This window comes from Strigops habroptila, chromosome 2 (genome assembly GCF_004027225.2).
Source record: "Strigops habroptila isolate Jane chromosome 2, bStrHab1.2.pri, whole genome shotgun sequence".
Taxonomy (NCBI): domain Eukaryota; kingdom Metazoa; phylum Chordata; class Aves; order Psittaciformes; family Psittacidae; genus Strigops; species Strigops habroptila.
Window position 1 is genome coordinate 27,303,613 of NC_044278.2, and position 22,914 is coordinate 27,326,526.

At 41.5% G+C, this 22,914-nt stretch overlaps 1 protein-coding gene across 1 annotated transcript; it reads left to right on the plus strand.

The window, feature by feature from the left end:
* The first annotated feature begins 15,022 nt into the window (after positions 1-15,022).
* Positions 15,023-22,786, plus strand: N6AMT1 (N-6 adenine-specific DNA methyltransferase 1). The gene is made up of 6 exons (XM_030477861.1): positions 15,023-15,250; positions 16,607-16,696; positions 17,326-17,416; positions 18,295-18,378; positions 19,132-19,273; positions 20,348-22,786. The coding sequence occupies exons 1-6, from the start codon at positions 15,108-15,110 to the stop codon at positions 20,452-20,454; spliced, it is 657 nt and encodes a 218-aa protein (XP_030333721.1). The 5' UTR covers positions 15,023-15,107; the 3' UTR covers positions 20,455-22,786.
* Positions 22,787-22,914: the final 128 nt, after the last annotated feature.

Consider the following 22,914-nt stretch of genomic DNA (forward strand, 5'->3'; position numbering starts at 1 on the left):
CAGCTTATATTGTATGCAAATAGTTCAAAGGGTGGATTTATGAAGTTATATATAGTGTGTGAAGAAAGATGATTATTCTTCTCAATAAAAAGTGCTTTTGCCATAACAGTCCTTATAAAGTAACTGCATTTTGTTGCTTTTTCTTCTCTTGGGAAAACCACTTCTTTGCTTGCTCCGTCCACATCTGCACAGAGCCAGAAATTATACTGGAAATAAAACATTTAGTAGCTGTTTTATTTCTGTTCCTGCGGTTTTTTGCCTCTCAGACTGGCAGATCTGGGAATGCTGGGAAGACACTGTGATCAATTATTTATGGGGAAAAAAAAAAAAGCCTTACATCTTGGAAAAAACCTGCCTTACATCTTTCACTGGTTATCTTCCTAGTTGGTTAAAAATTAGAAGCTTCCACAGCTTCTAATCCAATTTTCCTTAGTCAGAACACTACTAGTAGGAAATGAAGGGCGTACCAGTAGAAAAATGAAACAAGAAAGTCACAAAAAATTGGAAAAGGATGGAGGATGCTGTACAATTTTAAATGAAATAAGATCTTGTCTCCTTAGCAAAACCATTTATGAACATGCCAGTAATGAGTAAGGGTTAAGAACACAATGTGGTTTTGGGCAGTTAGGATTTTTTTCCTATTCTAATGGTTGTCCCATTGCTTCTGAGTGAAGAGCAGCCAGCTTCAGAAGAGCTGCAGGGCTCCCACCACCATCCCAGATGGAACAGGGGAAGCAAACTAATGCAAGCCTGGCCCCTAACTGCTACCAGCATGATTCAGAACCAGGCTGACATTATTCAGCCTGCTGATGACTGGGTAGGGTTTTTTTCCTGCTCCCCTAGCTGTGGAGTTGCTGGAGATGCTCATGGATGGAGAACAAGTGCCCCTGCCCAGGTACAATTTCTTACTGCAGCATTAGCAGCAGGATAAATTTCAAATTTATCTTTAAATAAGATGTGTCACACATGGCTATCTATTTGTGAGTGGTTTTGGGAGGAGGAACACAAGCTAGGGCCTGCTACCTTTTATTTTTCCCCAGTGTACCCCCAGCACAACAGCCACAGCAGCAACACCACTGTCCTGCTCACATCGTACAAGCAGGGCCCTCGGCACACTCATATGCACTTGAGAGACTGAGCAGGACTCCTTCAAAGAAAAGTGCATGTTGTGCACTTGTACCATGAGCCAGCACTCAGTTTCACCTGAGAACTGACCTGCTTCATTCCTGCATCCCTTCTCAGGATGCACTGCTGTCTGCCGTGCTTCTTTCCACATAGCACATGCAAGGCAGAAGTTATTTTTATAAAGGATGTTCCATATACGCTCTTTAAGGTTAAAAGCTTCCGTTCTACAGGAGGGTGGTCTGCATTGTAATAATGGGCTTCCTTGGCCTTTAAAGCCATTAATTTACAAAGAAAAGTGTCTTTGCTTAAATAAGTTCAAAAGACGTTAACTTACATGGCTAAAGTATTCTATTGAGTCTTTCCACTCAAACTCCTGGTTTCTTGTTTGTTCATTTTTGGATGGAAAATGAAGTTTAGTTAGATTCAAATTTAACAATAGGACCTTTGACACCATGAAGTATTTATGTCTGATTTCAGCCATGCATTTTGTGTTGTTTCTTTGTTTTTCCAGAGCTGCCAGTTCAAACAGCTGTAGAAAGGAGTATCATATCACTTATTTTTCTTCCTATTTGTTTCTACATCTGGAACTCTAATGAAGTTCTTGTGCTAGGAAAGGCAACTCTGGTTTACATATCGTCATCAGGTTTATAAACATCACATCCTTAGCACAGACAGAGAAGGAAAAATGGTCTTCAGGAATGAACACTCACATCAGCATTCACCAGAAAAATCCCATTTTCTAGCTATAACTCCATACATGGCTATTTGTAGGGTCTTAGGCAAATCACATCTTCTCTCTGCCTCATAATCTCCACCTATAAGCTGTAGCTAAGTGAAAGAGTCAACAATGTGACAGGAAAAAATAACTGATGAGTGAAAATCTCCCCACTCATTTTATACCTTCTGAAAAGCATTGTTCTGATTTGCACCATTTCTACTGAAAGGAGAATGAATGGTACTTTGAAGAATTACATCAAGGCAAAATATTGTATTTGGCATTTAAATGCAAAGTTGATAGCTGTCTCAGAAATGCCTGAACCAGATAGTCAATGCCAAATGCTACATTTTTTTGTATTCTGTAATATTCTTCAATAATCGCTTCAAGACTCATACAGAGAAAACAGCACATAATGAAGGCTGTTACTAATACTTTGATCAAAGTCATATGATTTGCCTTTCTGATTTCTTAAAGTTTCAAAGCTGGTTTTGCTTTGTTTTCTGTTGTAAGAGTTCTCGATGCAAAGTACCACTTACATATTCTCAACAGCTCCCAAGGTTTGTACAGGGGCTGTGTGAGTAATAACAATCAAGGTGCAGTAAATTTCCTGAGGATTAACAACCAGCTGGGAGGAGATGAAGGTCAGCAGCACAGCCAAGGATCATTAACCCAAGCTGGTCATTAATCTCAAGAATTTGCCTCACGCTAAGGTCAGTATTGTTATTTCAAGCTGCAAATGAAAAAGACATGGCCATACGAATTTTTATATGATAGCTTTACCTGTAACATCTAGCATATTTTAGAAAAAAATATATTTTATTTGGGAGAATTGCATTAGCTAATCAGACCACTAGCCCACCTTTCAGTGTTTGATTAGTTTTGCTTTCTTTAATATATGTACTGGACTACGACAGGCAGAAAGGATTTATAACATTTTTCTTCCATGTGCAATTGCTGTGGACCTATTAAATAGCGATGTTGTTTATATATCTATTTACAAGTTTTGATTTTGATCCAGAATTTCATCTCCTAGAGCTTACCAGCATCTCTCATATTTGTTTTGACTGAACATCTGTTCAAGTTATTAGAGTTTGAAAGTGGTGTTTCAAAAGATTGTTGTTTGTAAAGTGAGAGTGTTAGAGATAACTAGAGGGTGTCTGCAGTTTAGGGAGCATTTACTCCCTTTAGAAAACAGTAGTCCTTTTAATAGAAAAATAAAAAGGCAATTTTGCTATCCAACTAGTATTCACATTTTCATTCATGGTCATCTGGTATTTAAACTAACACTGCCAATTAATCCTTTCTGTAGCTATTTATCCTGTTTCTATGTCAGTACAGATATGTTGGGCTTAAAAGACTTTAAATTCTCCCTGTTTAGGAAGGATCCGGCCATCAGCTCAGCAGCATGCCTCAGGAGGGCAGACTCCCACAGACACTTTCCTGAAATAAGTCTAAAAATAAAAAGGTGCTGCTGGTCCTTGTGTCCAGGCACCAAAGGTGCCTCAGGAGATCAAATGGCCCCCAATTCTTCTGGCACGTTCCAATTTACGATTGCTACAGGTGACAGTTGAAGAAAATACATACAGACTCAGTGAAAGGAAAACATATTGTAATTTACCTTATCCAATACATGACATAGACCTTTCTACAGCAAATAACATTTTACTTGTTTCAAGGTGGAGCTTGTCTTTCGCTTTATAATGTTTCTTCTTGCTAGGAAATTCGTCCCTGTAAGTTACTCCTGAACTTCTCAGCCCTTGCAGTTTTAAATCCCTAGTCTATTCTTTCTCTCTTTGCTCCTAGCTGGGGATTGGCTGCTGAAAGGGATCAAATGGATCTTTGAGTTCAGTCCTCCGCAGCTGTGCAACAGACGCAGATCTACAGAGTTTTAACTATGTTTGACCCATCTCACCACGGATCACAAACTATTTTCCAACATTTCTTACAAACTTCAGCTCCACACTAACAGACCAAAGTGAGAGTGTAATGTGTTACACAAAATGAGCAGGAATGATAAGGATCCACTGAAGCAATTTTACTTACTTGGCTATATCCTGTTTCCAGCTGCGGTCAATCTGCAACGCTTTAGAGCATGGCTCACCAACCAGGCACCTTGAAGATTTTAATACAATTCTAAATCACCTCATTTATTCTTACTGACATATGTTATGTCTTTACTTGTAACATATTTTTAGTATTTCCTTTAAAATATATTAACAGGTGTGCATGCGAAAAGCGGACAGCTTAAGGAGCTTGTTGTTGCTGGACAAAGACTCAGTTTGAGTGTAGTCCAATGAAAATGTTACACTATGTAGCTTTACAAGCCAACAAAAAAAAAAAGTGCCCCAAATCTCACATTCTGATTGTAGATCAGGCTAACTCTGCCAGAAATAAGCTAATCTTCAGGCTCTTTCCCACAATATATTTAGTTTCTTCTTTCAGTCACAATTTTCTCTATATTCTCATTTTACTTTTCCTGTAAGAAACTAGGAAATGTAATTAAAGTCTTGATATAAAGTTATTGAAAGTCTGCAAACCCATGAAACACAGGACTGCTTCATTATTTATTAAGTGCTAGCAAATGTTTGTTGCTATGGAAAGGCACAGCAAACATGGACTCCCATCCATAGTTCTTAGCATGCAGTTAGAGTATTTTGGTGGCAGCCTTATCTTGACTGTCTTGTACTGTGACAAGGTCCTTCATTATGGGCCAAGTTTTGATGTTCTTTTTTTTTTGACTGAACAATGTGTGATTTCAGAAATTGTTCTACTGAAGCAGCATTATGGGAGTACTTACGACATGAACTTTTACCTGAATGTATACTCATCAATCATCTACAATATATACAGCTATAGACAATATGTTTTGCCTAACATTATTATCTTTTTCCTAAGTCTGTCAAGATGCTTTATTTATATAACCCACAAGAAAATCTTTCCTCTGAGGCGCCCAATGACATGTCCTATCCAGTACCTACTAAGCTTGCTACATCAACATTCAGTTTTTTGGTAGACAGCTGCCTAACCACCCCTCTCGACTTTTGAAGCATGACTGTAATGGAATATCAAATGTCATTATGAAGGTTGTTATGAAGTGAAAATCCTTTTTAGTCTCTCTTTATTAGATTTTCATACTAAAATACATACAGGGAAAACTGCCATACAAACCATAATTACATGCAGATTTCGTTCAGGTTCTTTATAGTCATGCTTTACTAATATGAACATGCTTTATTAATATGAACATATTAATATTGTCCAGGAAATAGCATGGATAAGAAAGTGCTGGCAAAATATTCCCAATATATCCAAACAAAAAGAGAAACATAACATTTACAAATGCAAGAACCACAGCTTGCCTAATCTAGTATTGGTATCAGTGTAATCAGTAATGGCAGTGTCAGCCAGAAGTTACACAAAATCCTCTCCAGGGTGGATTCTTTCTCTGAAGTTTTTACAAGCACATTGAATTGTAATGGACTCCTGAGCAAGTTTTCAGGTGAACAACTGGGAAGACCAGTTTTGTGGTGGAAGGAGAAGAAGCAATGAACACAAGTTGAAGCAAGAGAAGTTTGGGCTGGATATAAAGAAGAAAACTCTCACCCTGAGGAGAGTCATGCAGCAGAACAGGTTGAGGCTGTGTAGGCTCCATCTTTGAAGGTTTTACAACTTGCCTGGAGAAAGGCCAAGGCAGCCTTGTCTGATCCCAGGGATGGCCCTGGTTTGGCCAGGAGGTTGGACAAGAGACCTGAAGCCCCTTCCCACCTGAGTGGCTCTTTGATCCTATAATTAGAGGTCTTTTAATAGAAACAGAAAGATTAAAAAAAAAAAAAAAAAAAGATCAGGTCAAACCTTCTCAAAATGTTTGTTTTTTCTTTCCCTAGCTTCAACAGCTTTCCACCACTCATTTAAGAGCTTCTTTACAAAACCAATACACAATATGATTATATAGGTATATAAAAATATATGTAGACATAATTGGGTAACAACTACTACATGTGTATTTTTATATAATGTCATTATAAATGTGTGTATAAGTACATCAACACCAATATATATACAACAGTATTATAATATTTCCAATCTTATTTTCTCTCCTATTCTAACCTAAGATATTCCTAAGGTATCTCTTGCAGTTGTTAAACAGATTTTCACTGATTTTCAATGACAGTAGTTGATTTTCTGAAGAGGGACAATAAATTTATTTATTCATTAATAATGTAATTAAAAGACAATAAAAGTGTCTTGATTATGTATGCATACACAAACCAGCTATTTCTTTGGTACATTCCTTGCCATGATCCTACTGAGCCTAACTGCATTGCAATTTTGCTATTTCTAAGAGATTTCAAATCAATCTGTTCCCTTTTCCTGTAGCTGATGGTTCTAGCTAAAGGAATACAGCTACATTTTGGACTATGATGAGTGCTGATGACAGACTAACAGAGTGATTAATCTATGTTATTTTTAACCTTTTTAAATATGACTCCTGATCTTTTATAATTGTCAAGAAGGAATATTGCCTTGTGACCGCATATAATTTTCCTGTTTTCTCTCTTTTTCTCTGAATTCTCCATTCAAAGTCTTGGAGACAAAATAAGAAAGCACACTCAAAACTAGCTGTCATAAGAGAGGCTTCTCTTCAGTATTTGGGCAGGCAGAAAGTATGGGAATCTCTTATCTTGCTAGTTTGTTTGTCAGAAACCAATGCAATAGATTTTTAGTCTTATTTACCTCTACAAACTAGCAGTTTAAAATGGTAAGAAGAAGCAGAAATGTCCTGAAAATAGCTGAAGAAGCCAATCTGCCCTGAGGCACATTGTTGTAAATTCCTGAGGAAATCAGACATCATTCTTACCCACTAAAGGAGGCAATGTTGGTAAGCTGGTTGTAAAAGAAAGCTCAGCTACCACTCTGCTGCTTGAAGTGTTGTGCATTAAGACATAAACCAAAGGATTTATCACTTGTGACTTAAAAATCCCAATTCCATTTTTTGCATTAACAGTAGGTTTTTTCCTAGGTTTCTGGCCTACATCCAGTTAAAACAACTATATATAACTACTAACCTAAACATTCTCTTTCTGCTCAGTTGATTACAGTATTATTTATTTTCTCTCCTGAAGTGTTGAAATACTTTTGTACACTGTTAAAAAGTTCCTTGCCTTCTCCCTGAGGTAGCTGCATTTCAATGATGAGTGATGTAATTCATCAGTTCAACAGCACAGTTGGTAATTGGTCTGTAAAGTTTAGCATGCACTCCGGCATCTTTTCAAGAAGGGCTATAAACAAGTACCCATCATTCTTACTCTCTAATATGTCATCCCTGGACCTTTTCTTAGCAGGTCTAAAATTCCACAGCTGTGATGAAATATTACCATGCCACGGTGTATTGAAGCAATGCCATCATGTAAGGGCAAGAATTTTCATCAGTCAGTAGGGAAGCAAGGAAGCGAAAAAAAGATTCAAACTACTCATGTGAGAAATACAAAAGAAAGAACAGTGTGTAAAAACCAGCATTGATTCATCTGACAGTATCTATGGAGAACAGGGAGTATGGCAGTTTTACTAGAGTATAAACTCCAAGGTTTGGGTTTTGGTATTGTTAGGGAACTCCATAATACGATTAGAAAGGGAAATGTAATTGGGAAATGTGACACTTGGGAAAATAAGCTAATTATCCAAAAACTAGAAATTAGTAACATCCAAGTGTTCTTCACATCAACAGTAGCATAGTTCTTCATTTAATTGTCTAGGAAGTAGTAGAAAGATTATATTATTTTCGTCTTTGCTAAGTAATGAGTTAGTTCAAGGATGTCACGGAAAATTACCTTACATGACTGACCATGGAATAATTTAATATAATTAAACAAAGGATAAACAAAAGGAGGTCTGTAACTAAAAGTCAGTGTTCTAAAATGACAATCTTTAATAATTAAGAGAATAATTGAATGAAACGAACCAAATGATGGAAGGGGTTTATTTTTTTTTTAAATGATGATTTTCTTTTTGCCGAGGTGAGCAGCTCCAGAGAGGAGCCTTCAACCCCGGAGCGAGGGGAAACCCCGCGTCCAGGAGCCCCAGCTCTGAGCGGCGGGAGCCTCGACCCCTCCCCAGGCCCTGCCCCGGAGCCGCAGCTCTGCTGCGGCGCGCAGGGACTCACCGGGGGCGGCGCCAGGAGGGAGGCACCGCCCGAGCGGGGAGAACCCGCCCTGGGGAGCGCGGGAGCAGCGCGGGGCGCGGGTGGGCGCTCGGCTCAGGGCCCGCTCCGGGAGCTCTGCTCCGGCTGCCCCGGCGGTGGCAGCGGCGGCACCGGACAGAGCCGAGGGGAGGCTGCGGCGCGGAGCTCGGGGTGCACAAAGTGCCTCCGCTGGTCTCTGGAAGCGAGGGTGTGCAATGGGCAGGGCTGCGCTCGGTGCGCCCTGGTGGAGGTCCTCCTGCAGCGGAGGCTGAGCTGCGGGACGCTGTCGGTAGGGTGAAAGATGTCAGGGGAGCTGAAAGGGAGCTGGACTGGTCCAGGCACAAACTGTGCAGGGGCCACAAGCGCCCATCATAGCACATGCGGAAGAGGAGGAGGGTGTTAATCCAGGAAGCTGGGAGCTGGTAACAAAACAAACCAACACAAAAAGGAGGAGGAGGAGAATTAACCGCACCGGGCTTCCTCTAAAATGCGATATCCCCACCTGGAACAGCTTCCCAGCTCTGCAGGGGCTAAGAAGGAAACACACACCACGCCAAATGAACAACCAGCTGATGCACCAGTAAAGAGGATCACTACTGGTGCCTCCAGGAGAAAGCAGCAAGTCATAGTAGCAGGTGACTCTACTTTGAAGGGCACAGAGGCATCCATCTGTTGGCCTGACCCAGTCTTGAGGGAGGTGTGTTGCCTGCCAGTGGCTTGGGTCAGGGATGTTGCTGAGAGGCTGCCTGGTCTAGTAAGTCCCGCTATACCCACTTCTTGTGGTCCATGTGCGTGCTAGTGATATAGATAGCAGTAGCCTGGAGAACATTAAGGACTACAGAGCCCTGGGAGGGATGGATGGGCTCTGGGGCTCAGTTTTTTCATCGATTCTCCAGGACAAAGAGGAGGACCTTGAAAAGGCCAGGTGGATTTGGAAGGTTAATAAATGGTTAGAATGGTGGTGCCCTAGTCAGGGGTTTGGTTATTTAGAACATGGGACTTGCTTTGGGAGGCCAGGTCTACTGGAGGCTGGTGGAGCTGGTCTGATGAAGAAGGGGAAGAGCTGCTTTGGTAGGAGACTTGCCAGGCTGGTCAAGGCAGCTTTAAACTAGATGTGTTGGGGGAGGGGGGGCTTGATCCATCCCAACACTCCCAGTCAGTTGCCAGCACCTGTAATAACTGGTTGGAGAGATGCAGAGATACTTCAGCCGCTCCAGCCAATGAGTTGGCTTCATTTGGAGCTCGGCTCAGATGTCTCTGTACAAATGCCTGTAGTATGGGAAATAAACAAGAGGAATTAGAGATGTGTACACGGCTAAAGGGATATGATATCATTGGCATCACAGAAACATGATGGGATGGCTTCTATGACTGGAGTGTTGGAATGGAAGGTTATAGTCTCTTTAGGAAAGACAGGCCCAGCAGATGGAGAGGGGGAGTTCCTATTTATGTCAGTGATAGGCTGGAGAGGATGGATCTCTATCTGGGGACAGGTGATCAGTCAACAGGGTTGACTCATGGGTCAGGGTCAATGGGAGAACAGTGATGGGCGACATTACTGTGGGGATCTGTTACAGGCTGCCCGATCAAGAGGACTCTGTGGATGAAGCGCTCTACAGACAGATAGGAGCAGCCTCATGCTCGCAGGCCGTTGTCCTCATGAGGGACTTCAACCATCCTGACATCTATTGGAGGGATGGTACGGCCCAGCACAAGCAATCCAGGAGGTTCCTCGATTGTGTGGAAGACAACTTCCTCTTGCAAGTGATAGAGGAGCCAACAAGGAGAGGTGCCATGCTTGACCTCGTAGTCGCCAGCAGGGAGGGGCTGGTGGGGAATGTGATGCTCCAGGGCAGCCTTGGCTGTAGCGATCATGAGATGGTCAAGTTCGAGATCCTCAGGACAGTGAGAAGGGCATGCAGCAAGCTCACTGGCCTGGACTTCAAGAGAGCAGACTTTGGCCTCTCCAGGAACCTGCTTAGTAAAGTTCCATGGGATAAAGCCCTAGAAGGCAGGGGAGCTGGCTGATATTCAAGGATCACCTGCTCCAAGCTCAGGAGTGTTGTGTCCCAACTAGAAGGAAATGTGGCAGGAGAGCCAGGAGGCCTCCATGGATGGATAAGGAGCTGCTGAGAAAACTGAGAGGGGAAAAAAGAAGCTTATAAAAGGTGGAAACGAGGACAGGTGAGGCATGGGAAGAATATAGGGACATTGTCCAGGAAGTGAGGCACCAGGTCAGGAAAACTAAAACCCAGTTAGAATTAAATCTGGCAAGGGATGTGAAAGATAACAGGAAGGGCTTCTAATGTAGCAAACAAAAGACAGACTAGGGATAATGTGGGCCCTCTCCGGAAGATAACATGAGAACTGGCTACCCTGGATTTGGAGAAGGCTGAGGTTCTCAGTGACTTCTTTGCCTCAGTCTTTACCGGTAAGTGCTCTGACCACACCGCCCAAGTCTTGGAAGGCAGATGCAGGGACTGTGAGAATGAAGACCTTAGGCCCACTGTAGAAGAGGATCAGGTTTGAACATGATGTGAATAAGTAACTGAATAAAGATTAGATAGTCATACGTCATACTGAAAATGAATAGTATCAGGTTAAAAGTCACTAATGGTGACTTCCTGAAATATAAGTCTTGAGGCTGATTTAATTAGTGTTTTTACAATATCCTTGACATCAATCTGATGACAACATTATGTCAGGGGATGGGACGCAGGGGGAAACAAAATGACCAGAATGTGAGCAACAGGCATGCAAAGTGGGCTAGTAAAAACAAGAAACCATTACAGAATTCTCATATTTTAGTCAGTTATTTGGAAACCATTGAGGAAAATCTGTGGAAAAAGAGCTGATCACAAAATGGTAAGAAACCATTTCTGAGAGGAAAATGCAACCATAATCCTGGGATATAACAGGAAAGTTCCAGGAAAGTTGCAGTAAATTCTGCAAAACATCAGTGAGGCATTACCTGGAGTAATTTGTACAAGTCACATTCAGGGTGAAGTCAGACTTGAATCCATAAGCGGAAAGTCTAAAAAAAGTGGTAAGAGAAATGAAAATAGTATCTTATGACAGGAAACCTTTAAGAGCACGTCTTAAGCAAATCAAAGGCTGATGAGAGCCTTTCTTTGTCTACATATTCATCAAGCAAAAACTATGAAAAGAAACGCTTAAGCTTTCATACTTGCCAGAAAAGTGAGTATCAAACCTATCACCACCATATTTAGGCTGGCAATTACAAGGTTTCTAATCATTAGAGTACTGAGGTGTTATAATGGCTTTTCATTAGAAATATCGATGGCAAGAAACCTAGCTACTTTTAGGAAGATACTTTCTCAGTTTAAGGAAGAGATTATATGATGTGGTTGCCTGCTGGACTAGGTAAAGAGATCTCTTCCAGACCTCTCTTAGCAGTTCCATTTTTGCAGTGGTCCTGGTGGCTCCACTCCCTCAAATGCACTGAAAGAAGAGCATTCATGGGTCCAGCACAGGCCTAGGTTTACAGCCCTGTTTGAGAAGTTTACAGTGGAGACCTCTGAGGGCAGCTAGGAAGTTACGGGTTAAGCATTGCTGCATGAGAGGAAAGGCACTGAACTCCGAATGGGATAGAGCTATACAGCTTAGTTGGTGTAAACAAATGGTTATGATTCCTGTCAAGAACAACTTTTCATCTCCATAAAGCCTGGTTTAATAACATGGCACAGGCACCACTGATAATGGGAATATTAGTTATCCAACAATTTCCCAAAATTGAAATAGAATCTGTTTTGGCAAAAACAGTACAGTTTTCTACCAAGAAAAACATTTTAGCTAGTTACATAAGCAATAAAAATAAATGTTTTATAAAATTCACCCAGAAGGACTTATAAGTATTAAAACCTCCAATAATTAACCAGATTTCATGAAGTATGAGACAGCCAAAAGTAACAACCAGTACAGCTGAAGATGGTGAAGTCATTTCTTCTACTTGCACTCCAAAGCCTGACCACCTGCAGAGATTAAAAAATACATCCAACAAATTAATTTTCCTAATATGGACATAGTGCAAAATTCTGTCTCTTAACATGACTTCGTTTTGCCAAAGTAATGGAATTTTATGCAAGCTTAATATGTTTTACAAGTACTTGCTCCTCCGGCATAGCAGCAAATCATTGGGAAGACAGATGAAATGAAGGTGGATCTACTGAGTTTCCTTTTCCATTTTAAAAACTGGCATTGTCTCCAGCCAGGCTCCTGCTCGCTACTGCCCCTTGAAGCTGCCTGTCGTGCCCCACCAATGATGGAGATAGTTTAGGAAAAGCAGACAGATTAATGTTAACCTCTGTCAGAACCCACTACTCTGCATTGGGCAAATGATTTTCAGTAAAGGAAACCATTAATATCTTGCAGGCTAAGATCTCATTTAGCCTGTATGCGGACACCATGCTGAAAGACAGAATAACTCCTATCAGAACAGGTTTCACGAAAGAGCATGATAGCGACATAAATTAGGAGGCAACAACAGATAATTCTGTTGGCAAAATGGTTGAGATAGGTTATGACAACATTTCACATGGGGGAATAAATGATGGGAAAATAACATTTTAAACTCAAAGGTAATACAAGATCAGGACCATAAATAAATTTACCCAGGAAATTGAAGTATTCTGAGTTTCTAGAGTTGCTTTACATGCTAGACAGTGGAGCAAGAAGCCTAAACTGCTTTAAGATAAAGCTTGATACTTCATTTCTGTGACAGGACAAAAACTGATCCATGAGTTTAAACCTCATCTTTGGATCTCTGATTATTAATCTCTGGATATCCAATTACACTGACTTAGCCCAAAAGACTGGACATGAAGGACACTTACTACTGACTGATCATAATTCTCTGCATTTCTGGTATATTAATTATGATTCTCTATAATTTCTGTTGGCTACTTGAAAAAGCATTGGCTTTGAGGTGAAAGAGTAGCACATTGATTTTACTTGGAAACGTACAGCTAAAGGCAGATGTAAGGCAGGATGCACTGTTACTGAATTTTCAGCTAAGTCTTCCAGATACCTGGCTGCTGAGCTGGTGTCCAACACTTGGGTCAGGTAACATCAGTCATCACACCTGCAGTGAGAATGGAACTGTGCCCTGTTGTAAGACTCCCGGAGATTCAGTGTTTGTTGCTCTGTTGTTTGATGTTTTTTGTCTTCAGTGTGCAGGAGTAGTCCTTTCCCTAAGAGAATTTACCCAAATGAATTTCTTGTTACTGCAAGGACTGAGTATATTGATGACATCATTTTTTCCTCACATGGTTATGTGGAATAGATGAACTATTAATTTGCAGGACAACATATCTATTTCACAGTTCTTTTCAATGGAGGATAAAGGACAAGAGCCTCCCATGAAGCAGGAACTCCCTTTCTGTGTTTTCCTGTATTCCCATGCAAAGCTAAACTATGGCAGATAAGGGAATAAACAGAATAAGCCTACTGGATTTCTCAGGGGGTTTGGAGGGGGGCTGGTGGTGGTGGTTGTTTTTTGGTTTTTTTTTCCCCTCCCTTCTTTTCCCAAAACTTAGGTTCTTTGAAATTATGACCAAAAAAAAAAAAAAAAAAAATAGTTTTAAGATTCTGGCCTGTTTGTTAACATCACCTTTCATTGACCTAGAAATTCATCTCACTCTCAGAATTTGCATGTTCACTGCATTGATACTTGAACTCAGACATTTCATGGGAATTAGAACTTGTACACCTCTCCTGCTTTTCATCAGAATTTGTTTGCTCATTTGTGTTTTGTTGTGTAGAGCAAATTATTAATCTGATCTGTGCCCTGAAATTTCCCCTCAATTCTTAGTTTTGCAGACCTAATTTTTGTTTGAATTCTGGAGTTCATAGGGTTGGACCTGAGGATGCTGGCAAAAAATCAAAGAAACATATTATTTCGTAACTGGAAAAAAGAGCATTTGAGTATTAATCTCTTTCCCATGTGTGCTTCACTGCAGGACTGACACTTAGAAACTTCCTCAGCACCTCTTTTGTTTGGCTTTGTGTTAAGTTCATGTGCAGAGGTGTTTCTTCTCATGATGGAAAAGCAGTTAGTTTGGGAAGCTGAAGCAAAAACAGTAAGCAAGAGTAGCGGGTCCTTCACATCAATCTTCATGGACAGCCAGGCACCAAGAAGGCCAATGGCATCCTGGCCTGTATCAGCAATAGTGTGGCAGCAGGGGCCACGGCAGTGATTTTTCCCCTGCACTTGGCACTGATGAGGCTGCACCTCGAATCCTGTGCTCAGTTCTGGGCCCTCACTACAAGAGAGACATTGAGGTGCTGGAGTGGGTCCAGAGAAGGGCAACAAAGCTGGTGAAGGGTCTGGAGCACAAGTGTGATGAGGAGCAGCTGAGGGACCTGGGGTTGTTTAGTCTGGAGAAGAGAAGGCTCAGGGGGGACCTTATTGCTCTCTACAACTACTTGAAAGGAGGATGAAGTGGGGTACAGCCTCTTCTCTCAAGTAACGAGTGACAGGACAAGAGGAAACGGCCTCAGGCTGTGGCAGGGGAGGTTTAGACTGGATATTAGGGCAAATCTCTACACCAAAAGGGTGCTCAGCCACTGGAACAGGCTGCCTGCGGAAGCAGTGGAATCACCATCCCTGGAAGTGTTAAAAATATATGTACATGAGGCCCTCAGTGACAGGTTTCATGGTGGGCTCGGCAGTGCTGGGTAATGGTTGGACTTGATCTTAAGGGTCTCTTCGAACCCCGCTGATGCTACGACTGTGCTGCGGGGACCGCCACGCCCCCCTGCGCTGGCCAGCGACGGGCTTTAGTCTCAGGTCAGTCGCTCCAGAACGATGAAATCCGGCACTGGAGATCACCGGGAGCCGCCGTGCTCGCCGGAAGTGGCGCTAGCAGCTCACTAACAACGAGGCCGTAGTGACCGCCGCCGCCGTTAGCGCGGCCAGCGCCAGGCCAATGCCAAGCGGGCGCCTCGCCATGGGCGGTGGCGGCGGCGCGGCTGCTCCCCCGCCCCGGCGCCCCGGGAGCCCCGCGCAGGCGCAGGCCTCCATCGGGCGGCACATGCGCGCGCCGGGGCGGGGCGGGGCGGGCCGGGATGGCCGCGCCCGCGCTCTCGACCCCGCGGTACGACCACATGGGGCCGCACGGACCCTTCCGCGATGTGTACAAGCCGGCCGAGGACACCTTCCTACTGCTGGACGCGCTGGAGCAGGACGCGGCCCGCCTGAGGCAGGCCCGGTACGCACCGCGGGCAGGGGCGGGAGCAGCCCGCGGGAGCGGCCAATGCCCGGGAGGGGGCGAGGCGAAGCGGTCACGTCCCGTCTTCCTCCCGCGGGCGGTGATTACTTCTCAGAACGGCTTCGGGCTCTGCTCGTTGTCCGTAGGATGGCGCGTTGGGGGGTAACGTATGAGCAGCTGTGCGAGGGCCGATACGTGTTTCGGTGGCAGCAGCACATACATGAGTGTTTCAGCTCTGGGGCCCCCAACGCCAGAAGGACGCGGACCTGTTGGAACAAAGTCCAGGGGAGGGCCACGAGGATGCTCAGAGGGCTGGAGCACCTCTCCTCTGAACACAGGCTGAGAGAGCTGGGCTTGTTCAGCCTGGAGAAGATTCCAGGGAGACCTTAGAGCAGCTTCTAGGGGCCTTCAGGGATGCCGGAGAGGGACTTCTTACAAGGGCATGTAGTGACAGGACAAGGGGTGATGATTTGAAACTGAAAAAGTGTAGATTTAGATTAGATATTAGGAAGAAGTTCTTCCCTGTGAGAGTGGTGAGACACTGGCACAGGTTGCCCAGAGAAGCTGTGGCTGCCCCATCCCTGGCAGTGTTCAAGGCCAGGTTGGACGGGGCTTGGAGCAACCTGGTCTAGTGGAAGGTGTCCCTGCCCATGGCGGGGGGTTTGGAACTGGATGAGCTTTAAGGTCCCTTCCAAACAAAACTATTCTTTGATTCTATGAATGTGGTAAAATGCTCATGTCTCAACCCCAGTGAAGCTGTAGGAGTTGTGTAGCTGCTCAGGTTGCTGCTCAGTGTCAGCAGCTTAAGTATGTCTACCTAACTATAACCACTATAGAAATCGCCCAAGGAGTTAATCTTATGAGTGATTATTTTGAAATTGCCTGCCACTGCTGTTTGTCCGGAGCTGGCTGAAGCTCTCCTGAGGTATTCTGCATTTGGGTCCTGCTTTAGTTATGTGGCTTCATGGAGATGTTCATTAATTTCTATTGGAGTTCAGTCTTGCTGCAATAAATCTGTAATAAATGTTGTAGATATGTAGCCTGTACTGTTGAGACTGTGTAGTTATCGGAAACTTTAATGTTAGCAGGCATGGAGGAAATGCGTGTGTTTACCAAAGTGGCCTGTGATAACAAGGAGTTGTCTGTATGGGCACCAGGAGGCCTGGAAACCACTGTGAAACAGAAAACGTGATGTGGGCTTTGACATGTCATGGGTTTTGAGGGCTGTACGATAAGTATTTCAGCACATCTGGGAGAAGGGCATCAGGTTTTGTAACACTGCCTTGACTAATTCTGCATCTCTTGTAGATGGTCTTATACATTACAAATAAGTAATCCAGAGTTTTCTCTCTTTAGAGTTGAGATCTGCCTTGAAATAGGATCTGGATCTGGTGTGGTTTCGACGTTTGTAGCTTCTTCTATTATTGGATCCAGTGCAGTGTACATGTGAGTATAATAGCACTTAAACTGCTGCATGCACTAATAAAGAATACTTAACCCTCACATATATGCTTTGCATTTTCACATTTTAAAAACTGTTCTTTTCACAAAGAAATATTAGCTCAATTCTATAGGTATGGAAATCAAAGCAAAGCAAACCTAAACTATTTACTTCAGGTTCTTTAAGTAGTGGTGCCACTAGAATTCCATTTTCCCACTTCTGAGACAAATTGCTAAGTTACAATTGTGTTCACTTGGTGAAGTTCTAAATCTTAGTCACTGACTAGTCTTACTGAGGTCTGATGACACAATGCTAGTTATGCATGCTGGCAGTAACTGAATTTTATGAGAGACTTGTATGCATATATATTTATGCAGAGCTAGTGTTGAAAAGCAAATCCTGTAGTTCAGCTTTCAGGCAGTCATTAAAAGTTCCAGCATAGTGTTGATTTGTTTAGCTGCTGATACATTGTGTGTATTTTACTGGCTGTTTTTTGCTATATACTTGCAAAGTAAAGGATGCCAGAAAGGATGTTTTTATTGAGAGTACATACATTAGCATATGGTTCACGATGGTGTTACAGTACCCAGATATAGTACCCAGTAACTTAGACTTTGTAATATTTTGCTTGTAGATGTACGGATATCAACCCAATGGCAGCTTACTGTACACTGGAGACAGCTCTGCTTAACAACGTTCACCTTCAGCCAGTCATTACTGACTTGGTAAGATGTTTCAGTAATATTTTTATAGGTTTTGTAATTTTTAAATACTTATTACAGATACTGAAAAGTAACCATGGTCTGGAACAAACAGTCTCTTAATAAGCACGGATGTAAAAAAGAAAATGAATGCAAAAGTGTTTCTGAAAGAAGGGAAAAACTAACTGCTTCAGCTCTAAAATTAAAATTTAAGCTTTAAAATTTCATTGAATTAAGTTTAATTACGTAGATATAGTTTGGAAAATGCTGCAAAAGGAACTCTGCAGTGACCTGACATTATCATAGCCCCTCCTCTAATGTGATACACTTCTTTGTTCTCAACTCTTTCTGATTTAATTAGGAACTGTGGATGTTGTTAGTTTTTCCTTACAAAACTTGATATGGAGAAAAGCTAGGTTTCTTATCTCTTTAGCAAGATGTTTGTTTAAAATACCCTAAATATCTATGTTTATAAAAGATGATGAAGATAGATAGGCAACAATAAATGTGATCTAAAATTGATAAAATACTGCTCATAGTTGAGAACTGAACTGCAGTTGTCACAGATTGGTAATTTTGGGTAACAAATATTAACCGATGATAAATTAAAAATTCTTTTATATCTGACTTATCTATGTATTTAACTTTGTGTCCACATATGTGTCTCTTTCTCTTCTACATCCCATACATAATATACTCTTTAAGACTACTGAAATTGTTCTGCTGTGCATGGATACTTGTTCATGATGCTTCTTTTGCACTTAGAAAGTAAAGTTCAGTATTCCTGAGTCAGCTGAAATGCTCAGAATATCCAGCATTATGTTACTGTATTTTTACAAAATACTTGCATTGTTTCCAAAAAAAAAGAAAAAATAACAAAAGAACCTTCAACTCATCTACAGGTCAAAGGACTGTCTCCAAGATTAAATGGGAAGGTTGATCTACTGCTATTTAATCCACCGTATGTGGTCACACCTTCTGAAGAGGTAAGAAAAATTTGAAACACACAATAAAAATAGTATTTCTACTGTCAGAGGAGAAATGGCAAATCAAATAAGCTCTGCTATGAAAACTGCAGGGTTTTCATTTTGTTTTGTTTTATAAATAATAAAGGATGTTGTGGGACCAGCACTCTTGTAACAGCACTGTTGTACTGAAAATCATCTACTAGAGTTGCTTATAAAGACTGCATGGGAATAAGGATTGCTGGCTGCTGCTTCTCAATACCTAGTTTCCCCATCAAGTATTAACCGTGTAAGACTTCTGTTAGGCATGCTAAGGCGTTCCCATGGAGGACTTTTAATGGAAAATGCATTTGTTCCCTGCAAAATATCCTCTGCTTCTGCAGTCTCTAGTGTCAGAATTTGACCCATAAACACTTAAAGGGTTTTCTGGCCACCTTCCATTTGGCAAACACACTCATAAAATATTACAAGAAAATACATAATAAGCATATGACAAAATGTAGTTCTTCTAATCCAATTTAAGAGTAGAACTTGAACCAAAAATTATATGTTCATTGTGTAAAAAGTAGTCTTGAAGTAATTTTGTTGCATATAACTTATTTGCATGCTTTGAGTTGAAACATTATCACTCTGAGCATATACTAATCTGATGAATCAAAGTTGACAGATTTCTAAGGGCAGACATCCAAAGCTAGAGATTATGGTAATGGTTCTCTTATGACTGACTCTTCTATCATTTTGTATTGTGACAGCCTTTGCTTTCATTCCTCCTAGGTGAAAAGCCATGGAATAGAGGCATCCTGGGCTGGTGGCAAGAAGGGCAGAGAAGTAATGGACAGAGTTTTTCCATTAGTACCAGATCTACTTTCACCAGGAGGATTATTCTACTTGGTCACAATTAAAGAAAATAATCCAGGTGATCACTTTCCTTGGACCATTAAATGTGCCAAACCAGATCTAACACTGTATTAATTAAAGTGTTGATCACTGCAATGTTCTCCAGGTTATCAGACTTCAGTAAACAAGAAATAGTAGTACACAACATCAGCTGAATCTAACACGTGGTGACAGCAAGTAACTGAAGATTGACAGCATGTATTGAAATTCATAGAGGTGTTCTAGGTCCTTATTTAGAAATGCTGTAGACGGCCAGAGTGTATTTGCCTGCTTCATACAGCCCATGGCATCTCTGGACTCTTGTGCTTCTTGTCTTTTAAATTCATGTGGGCATCTAATCTAGAGAGGGACTTTCACATAAACTGATGCCTCTTGGAGTCCTTTTCCTGAATTCATGCCTTTTGCATCCAGTGTATGGTGAGCTAGACCAAATATATAAGCAAATTGTCTAAAACAAAGAACTCCCTAAGTTAGTTTGGAAAATGGTATTATGTAGGTCCTGACCCCATCAGGGTCAGGACCCCACACTGAAGTGTGGGGTTCAGTTCCACACTTGAAAGGTGACTGTAAATCTTAAGAACTAAGTATAACAAAGCCAGGCCTGTCCTTCCTCGTCAAAGAGAATGATGGTGTGAACTTCAAAGGCAAAAGCCTTCAGTTGGGCATGTGATGTCTTTCATTTTGACAGGCATAGAGAAAAGGTGCAGACTTGTTTCTTCTGATCTAGTGCTTAATGGCTATACATTATCAACTGATTTTAAGAAACATTATTCTTTCACACACCATAGATTAGGCAGCTTTTTGGGAGAAGGTGCTACAAACTTCAGTTTCTCCTACAAATTAGCTTTATAACTGAAATTGTTCATTGCTATTAATACTAAAATACAGAACTTCAGTTAGCAAACTGTAAACTTAATTTGTTCTTGGTGGAAGACTATTTTGCATAAAAACTGCTGAAGAGATCAGTAATGTGTGAAGAGAACACGGTTTATAATCTTTGTTTTACAGCTTATGTGTGGTAGATATTTTAGCACTGCCTTTTACAGCTGCTTTCCATATGAACTCATTTGTAATGCTACACTTTCAATTACAGATGAAATCCTGGAAACAATGAAGAAACATGGCTTAGAAGGCACACAAGTACTTTCCAGACAAGCGGGACCAGAGATGCTTACTATCCTCAGATTTAGGAAGTCTTGATAACTGCTCTTAATCTTCTAGACACTAGACGTGCAGAAAGCTGAACTCAAGAGAACTGAAGTTGCCCAATCAAACTTTAAGCCAAGATTTTCCATCCTCTTAAAGAATATCTTCACTTCCTGATTACTGCAGTGAAACTGATCAAGACTCTGTATTTATTGTTATTCTGGATGTCAACCAGCTATTGTTGGCTGTCAGAGGTGTAGTGGTCCTCTGGCCATGCACAGGACAGTTGAGGGGCAACTGTGAAATACCCTGCCTTGTTGCATTTGCACTTAAAACACTGAAGCCTTTTTCCTTTATAAACAAGTATTTGTATATTTTGTCATTGTGGCTTATTAAAATAATTTACTTGATATAAGGATATATTAAACCAGGAAGAATTATAATATCTTTAATATATCCTTTTAATAGCTTGCTATCTCTACCTATGCTGGATTTGCATGAATACTTAGAATCAGCGTTACTTACTTTGATGTGGTATCGGACACTTTTACAAGTCTAAGGCACAATTACTGAGTTTCCTTCACTTATAAGGAAATGTTGTACTTCTGAACAGGAAGATGCAGTAAGTGTATCTCAAAAGCTAAGGCAAAAGCAAGCTATTACTTTCCTGAAGTCTTACGGGCAACAGTGGGGTGACTGTGCTCCCTATTATGCCATTTTACAAGGAGGGTACTGCTGTAGATTAGATGAAAAGTTCTCATCCATGAAAAGGTATCAAGAGGAGGAAAAGGGATGAGATGCTATTAAAAAGACTGGTTACTGGGTAGCTGAAAACAAGGACTTTAAGTAGAGAAGTGGAGTAAAAGTCCTCCCTCCATCACTATCCAAAATGGGAAGCTATTTCCTGACCACTGGATCCAGATGAAGAGCTTTCTGCAGCTTCTTCCTCCTCCTGCTGCCCAGAGAAGGTCCATGTACAGAGTTGCCTCAGCAGTGTACATGGGGCAGTGTACTGCTGTGCAGTGGGCACAGTCTGGCAAGATGTTTTGCTCATATACAGCACAATGGCAGACAGTCTCGTATGCAGCACCACTCATAATACATTGCAACACTGAACCAATCCCCAGTATCCCTTTCACCCCTCCATATCTTCTCAGAACTATTCCCTAGTGCTGCCTGGGAGAATGCTTTCAGAGACACTGACCTTTAAGAGTTTGTGTCACATGATGTTTGATAAACCATCAGCTAACTCTTCTACAGGGACCAGGGTCACAAGGGTTTTTCTGTACAATGCTGAGGCACTGAAGAGACTGTTCCATCTAAGACTTCAGAAGTGAACTTATGACTCTTATGCTTACCCAGCTTGCACAAACATTAAAAGTTCTTCCATGCTTTGAACACTTAACTAGGAGACTGAAAAAAGGAGGTTTCGAACAGGCAGAATAACACATGAGAAGTGTAGGTGCTGTTAGCAGAAACACGTGACTATAAACCTAGCTACACCACTTGGGGTATTTTCCTGCAAAGGAACATGAGAAGCTACTATCCACTCGGGACTTTTCTAAGGACTGTCGAAGTTGAGAAATTGAGGAGAAACTTTGTGACCATCTGAAGTAACGTTTCCACAGTTTTCCACTGAAAAATTTAAGCGAAGTTTTGCTCTTGCAGCTTACCAAGTAGACAACTCTACAAAGTCGTATTTCAGTCTGCTACCTACTTCTAGGACCTGACTTGATGGCAGACCCTTTGCTAAGCAACACTTTTTTTTTTTTTTTGCTCAGTGTTCCCTGACAAAGCTGTAAGGAGGTTTTATGCTTAGTGATTTTATGTAAATTGTGTCTTCTAAAGTTACACTCCTAGCCACAGGGCTGTTTGAATGAATCAAAACGCTGTCGTCCTTACACCACTCTAGAAGTTTTATGTTGTTAACCACTCTGGCTAGCAAAGTTAAGTTGCTGAGCAAAAGTCGTAACATCAAAAAAAGATTTTTAAGATGTAGTCAACACATTTAATAGAATCAAACTACAGGTTTAACAAAAGGAAGTTTTAATTAATGTCTAGCGTTTAGTTATAACTGAAGAATTAGTTTTAAAAGAGGTAATCAAAGATAAAAAAGGGCAATTATCTGGCACGTATCGCAATGCTCAACAGTGTGTGCAGTTTTAAATTGTAAAGGACAGAATAATGAAGATCAGAACAGAAAGTGTAATAAAACGTAACGTCCTTTCCACAAAACGTGATTGCACTGGACTATCTAACAGATTGATATTTGGACAAGGAAATACAAGCGTCCACTTTAACAAACGACAAGTCAATTTTCCTGGCCCCTCTGTACTGCTGTCTGCTGCAACTCTGGATTTTTACTATAAGTAAAAATTAAAAACTACAGCTTGCTCCTTAATCTGTGTTTCCAGTTAGAGCTTTTCAATACCACTTTTAAAGCCTTTCCATTCTCTCTTTCTCAAAAACTGTGAAGAAATTTCTCCTCTGGAAGGCCAGCACTATCTGTTAAAA

Coding starts and splice junctions, on each gene's coding strand:
- N6AMT1 (XM_030477861.1), top strand. CDS start 15,108: ATGGCCGCGCCCGCGCTCTCGACCCCGCGGTACGACCACATGGGGCCG. Junction 16,697..17,325: donor GGATCCAGTGCAGTGTACAT/GTGAGTATAATA, acceptor TTTTGCTTGTAG/ATGTACGGATATCAACCCAA. Junction 18,379..19,131: donor TGGTCACACCTTCTGAAGAG/GTAAGAAAAATT, acceptor CATTCCTCCTAG/GTGAAAAGCCATGGAATAGA.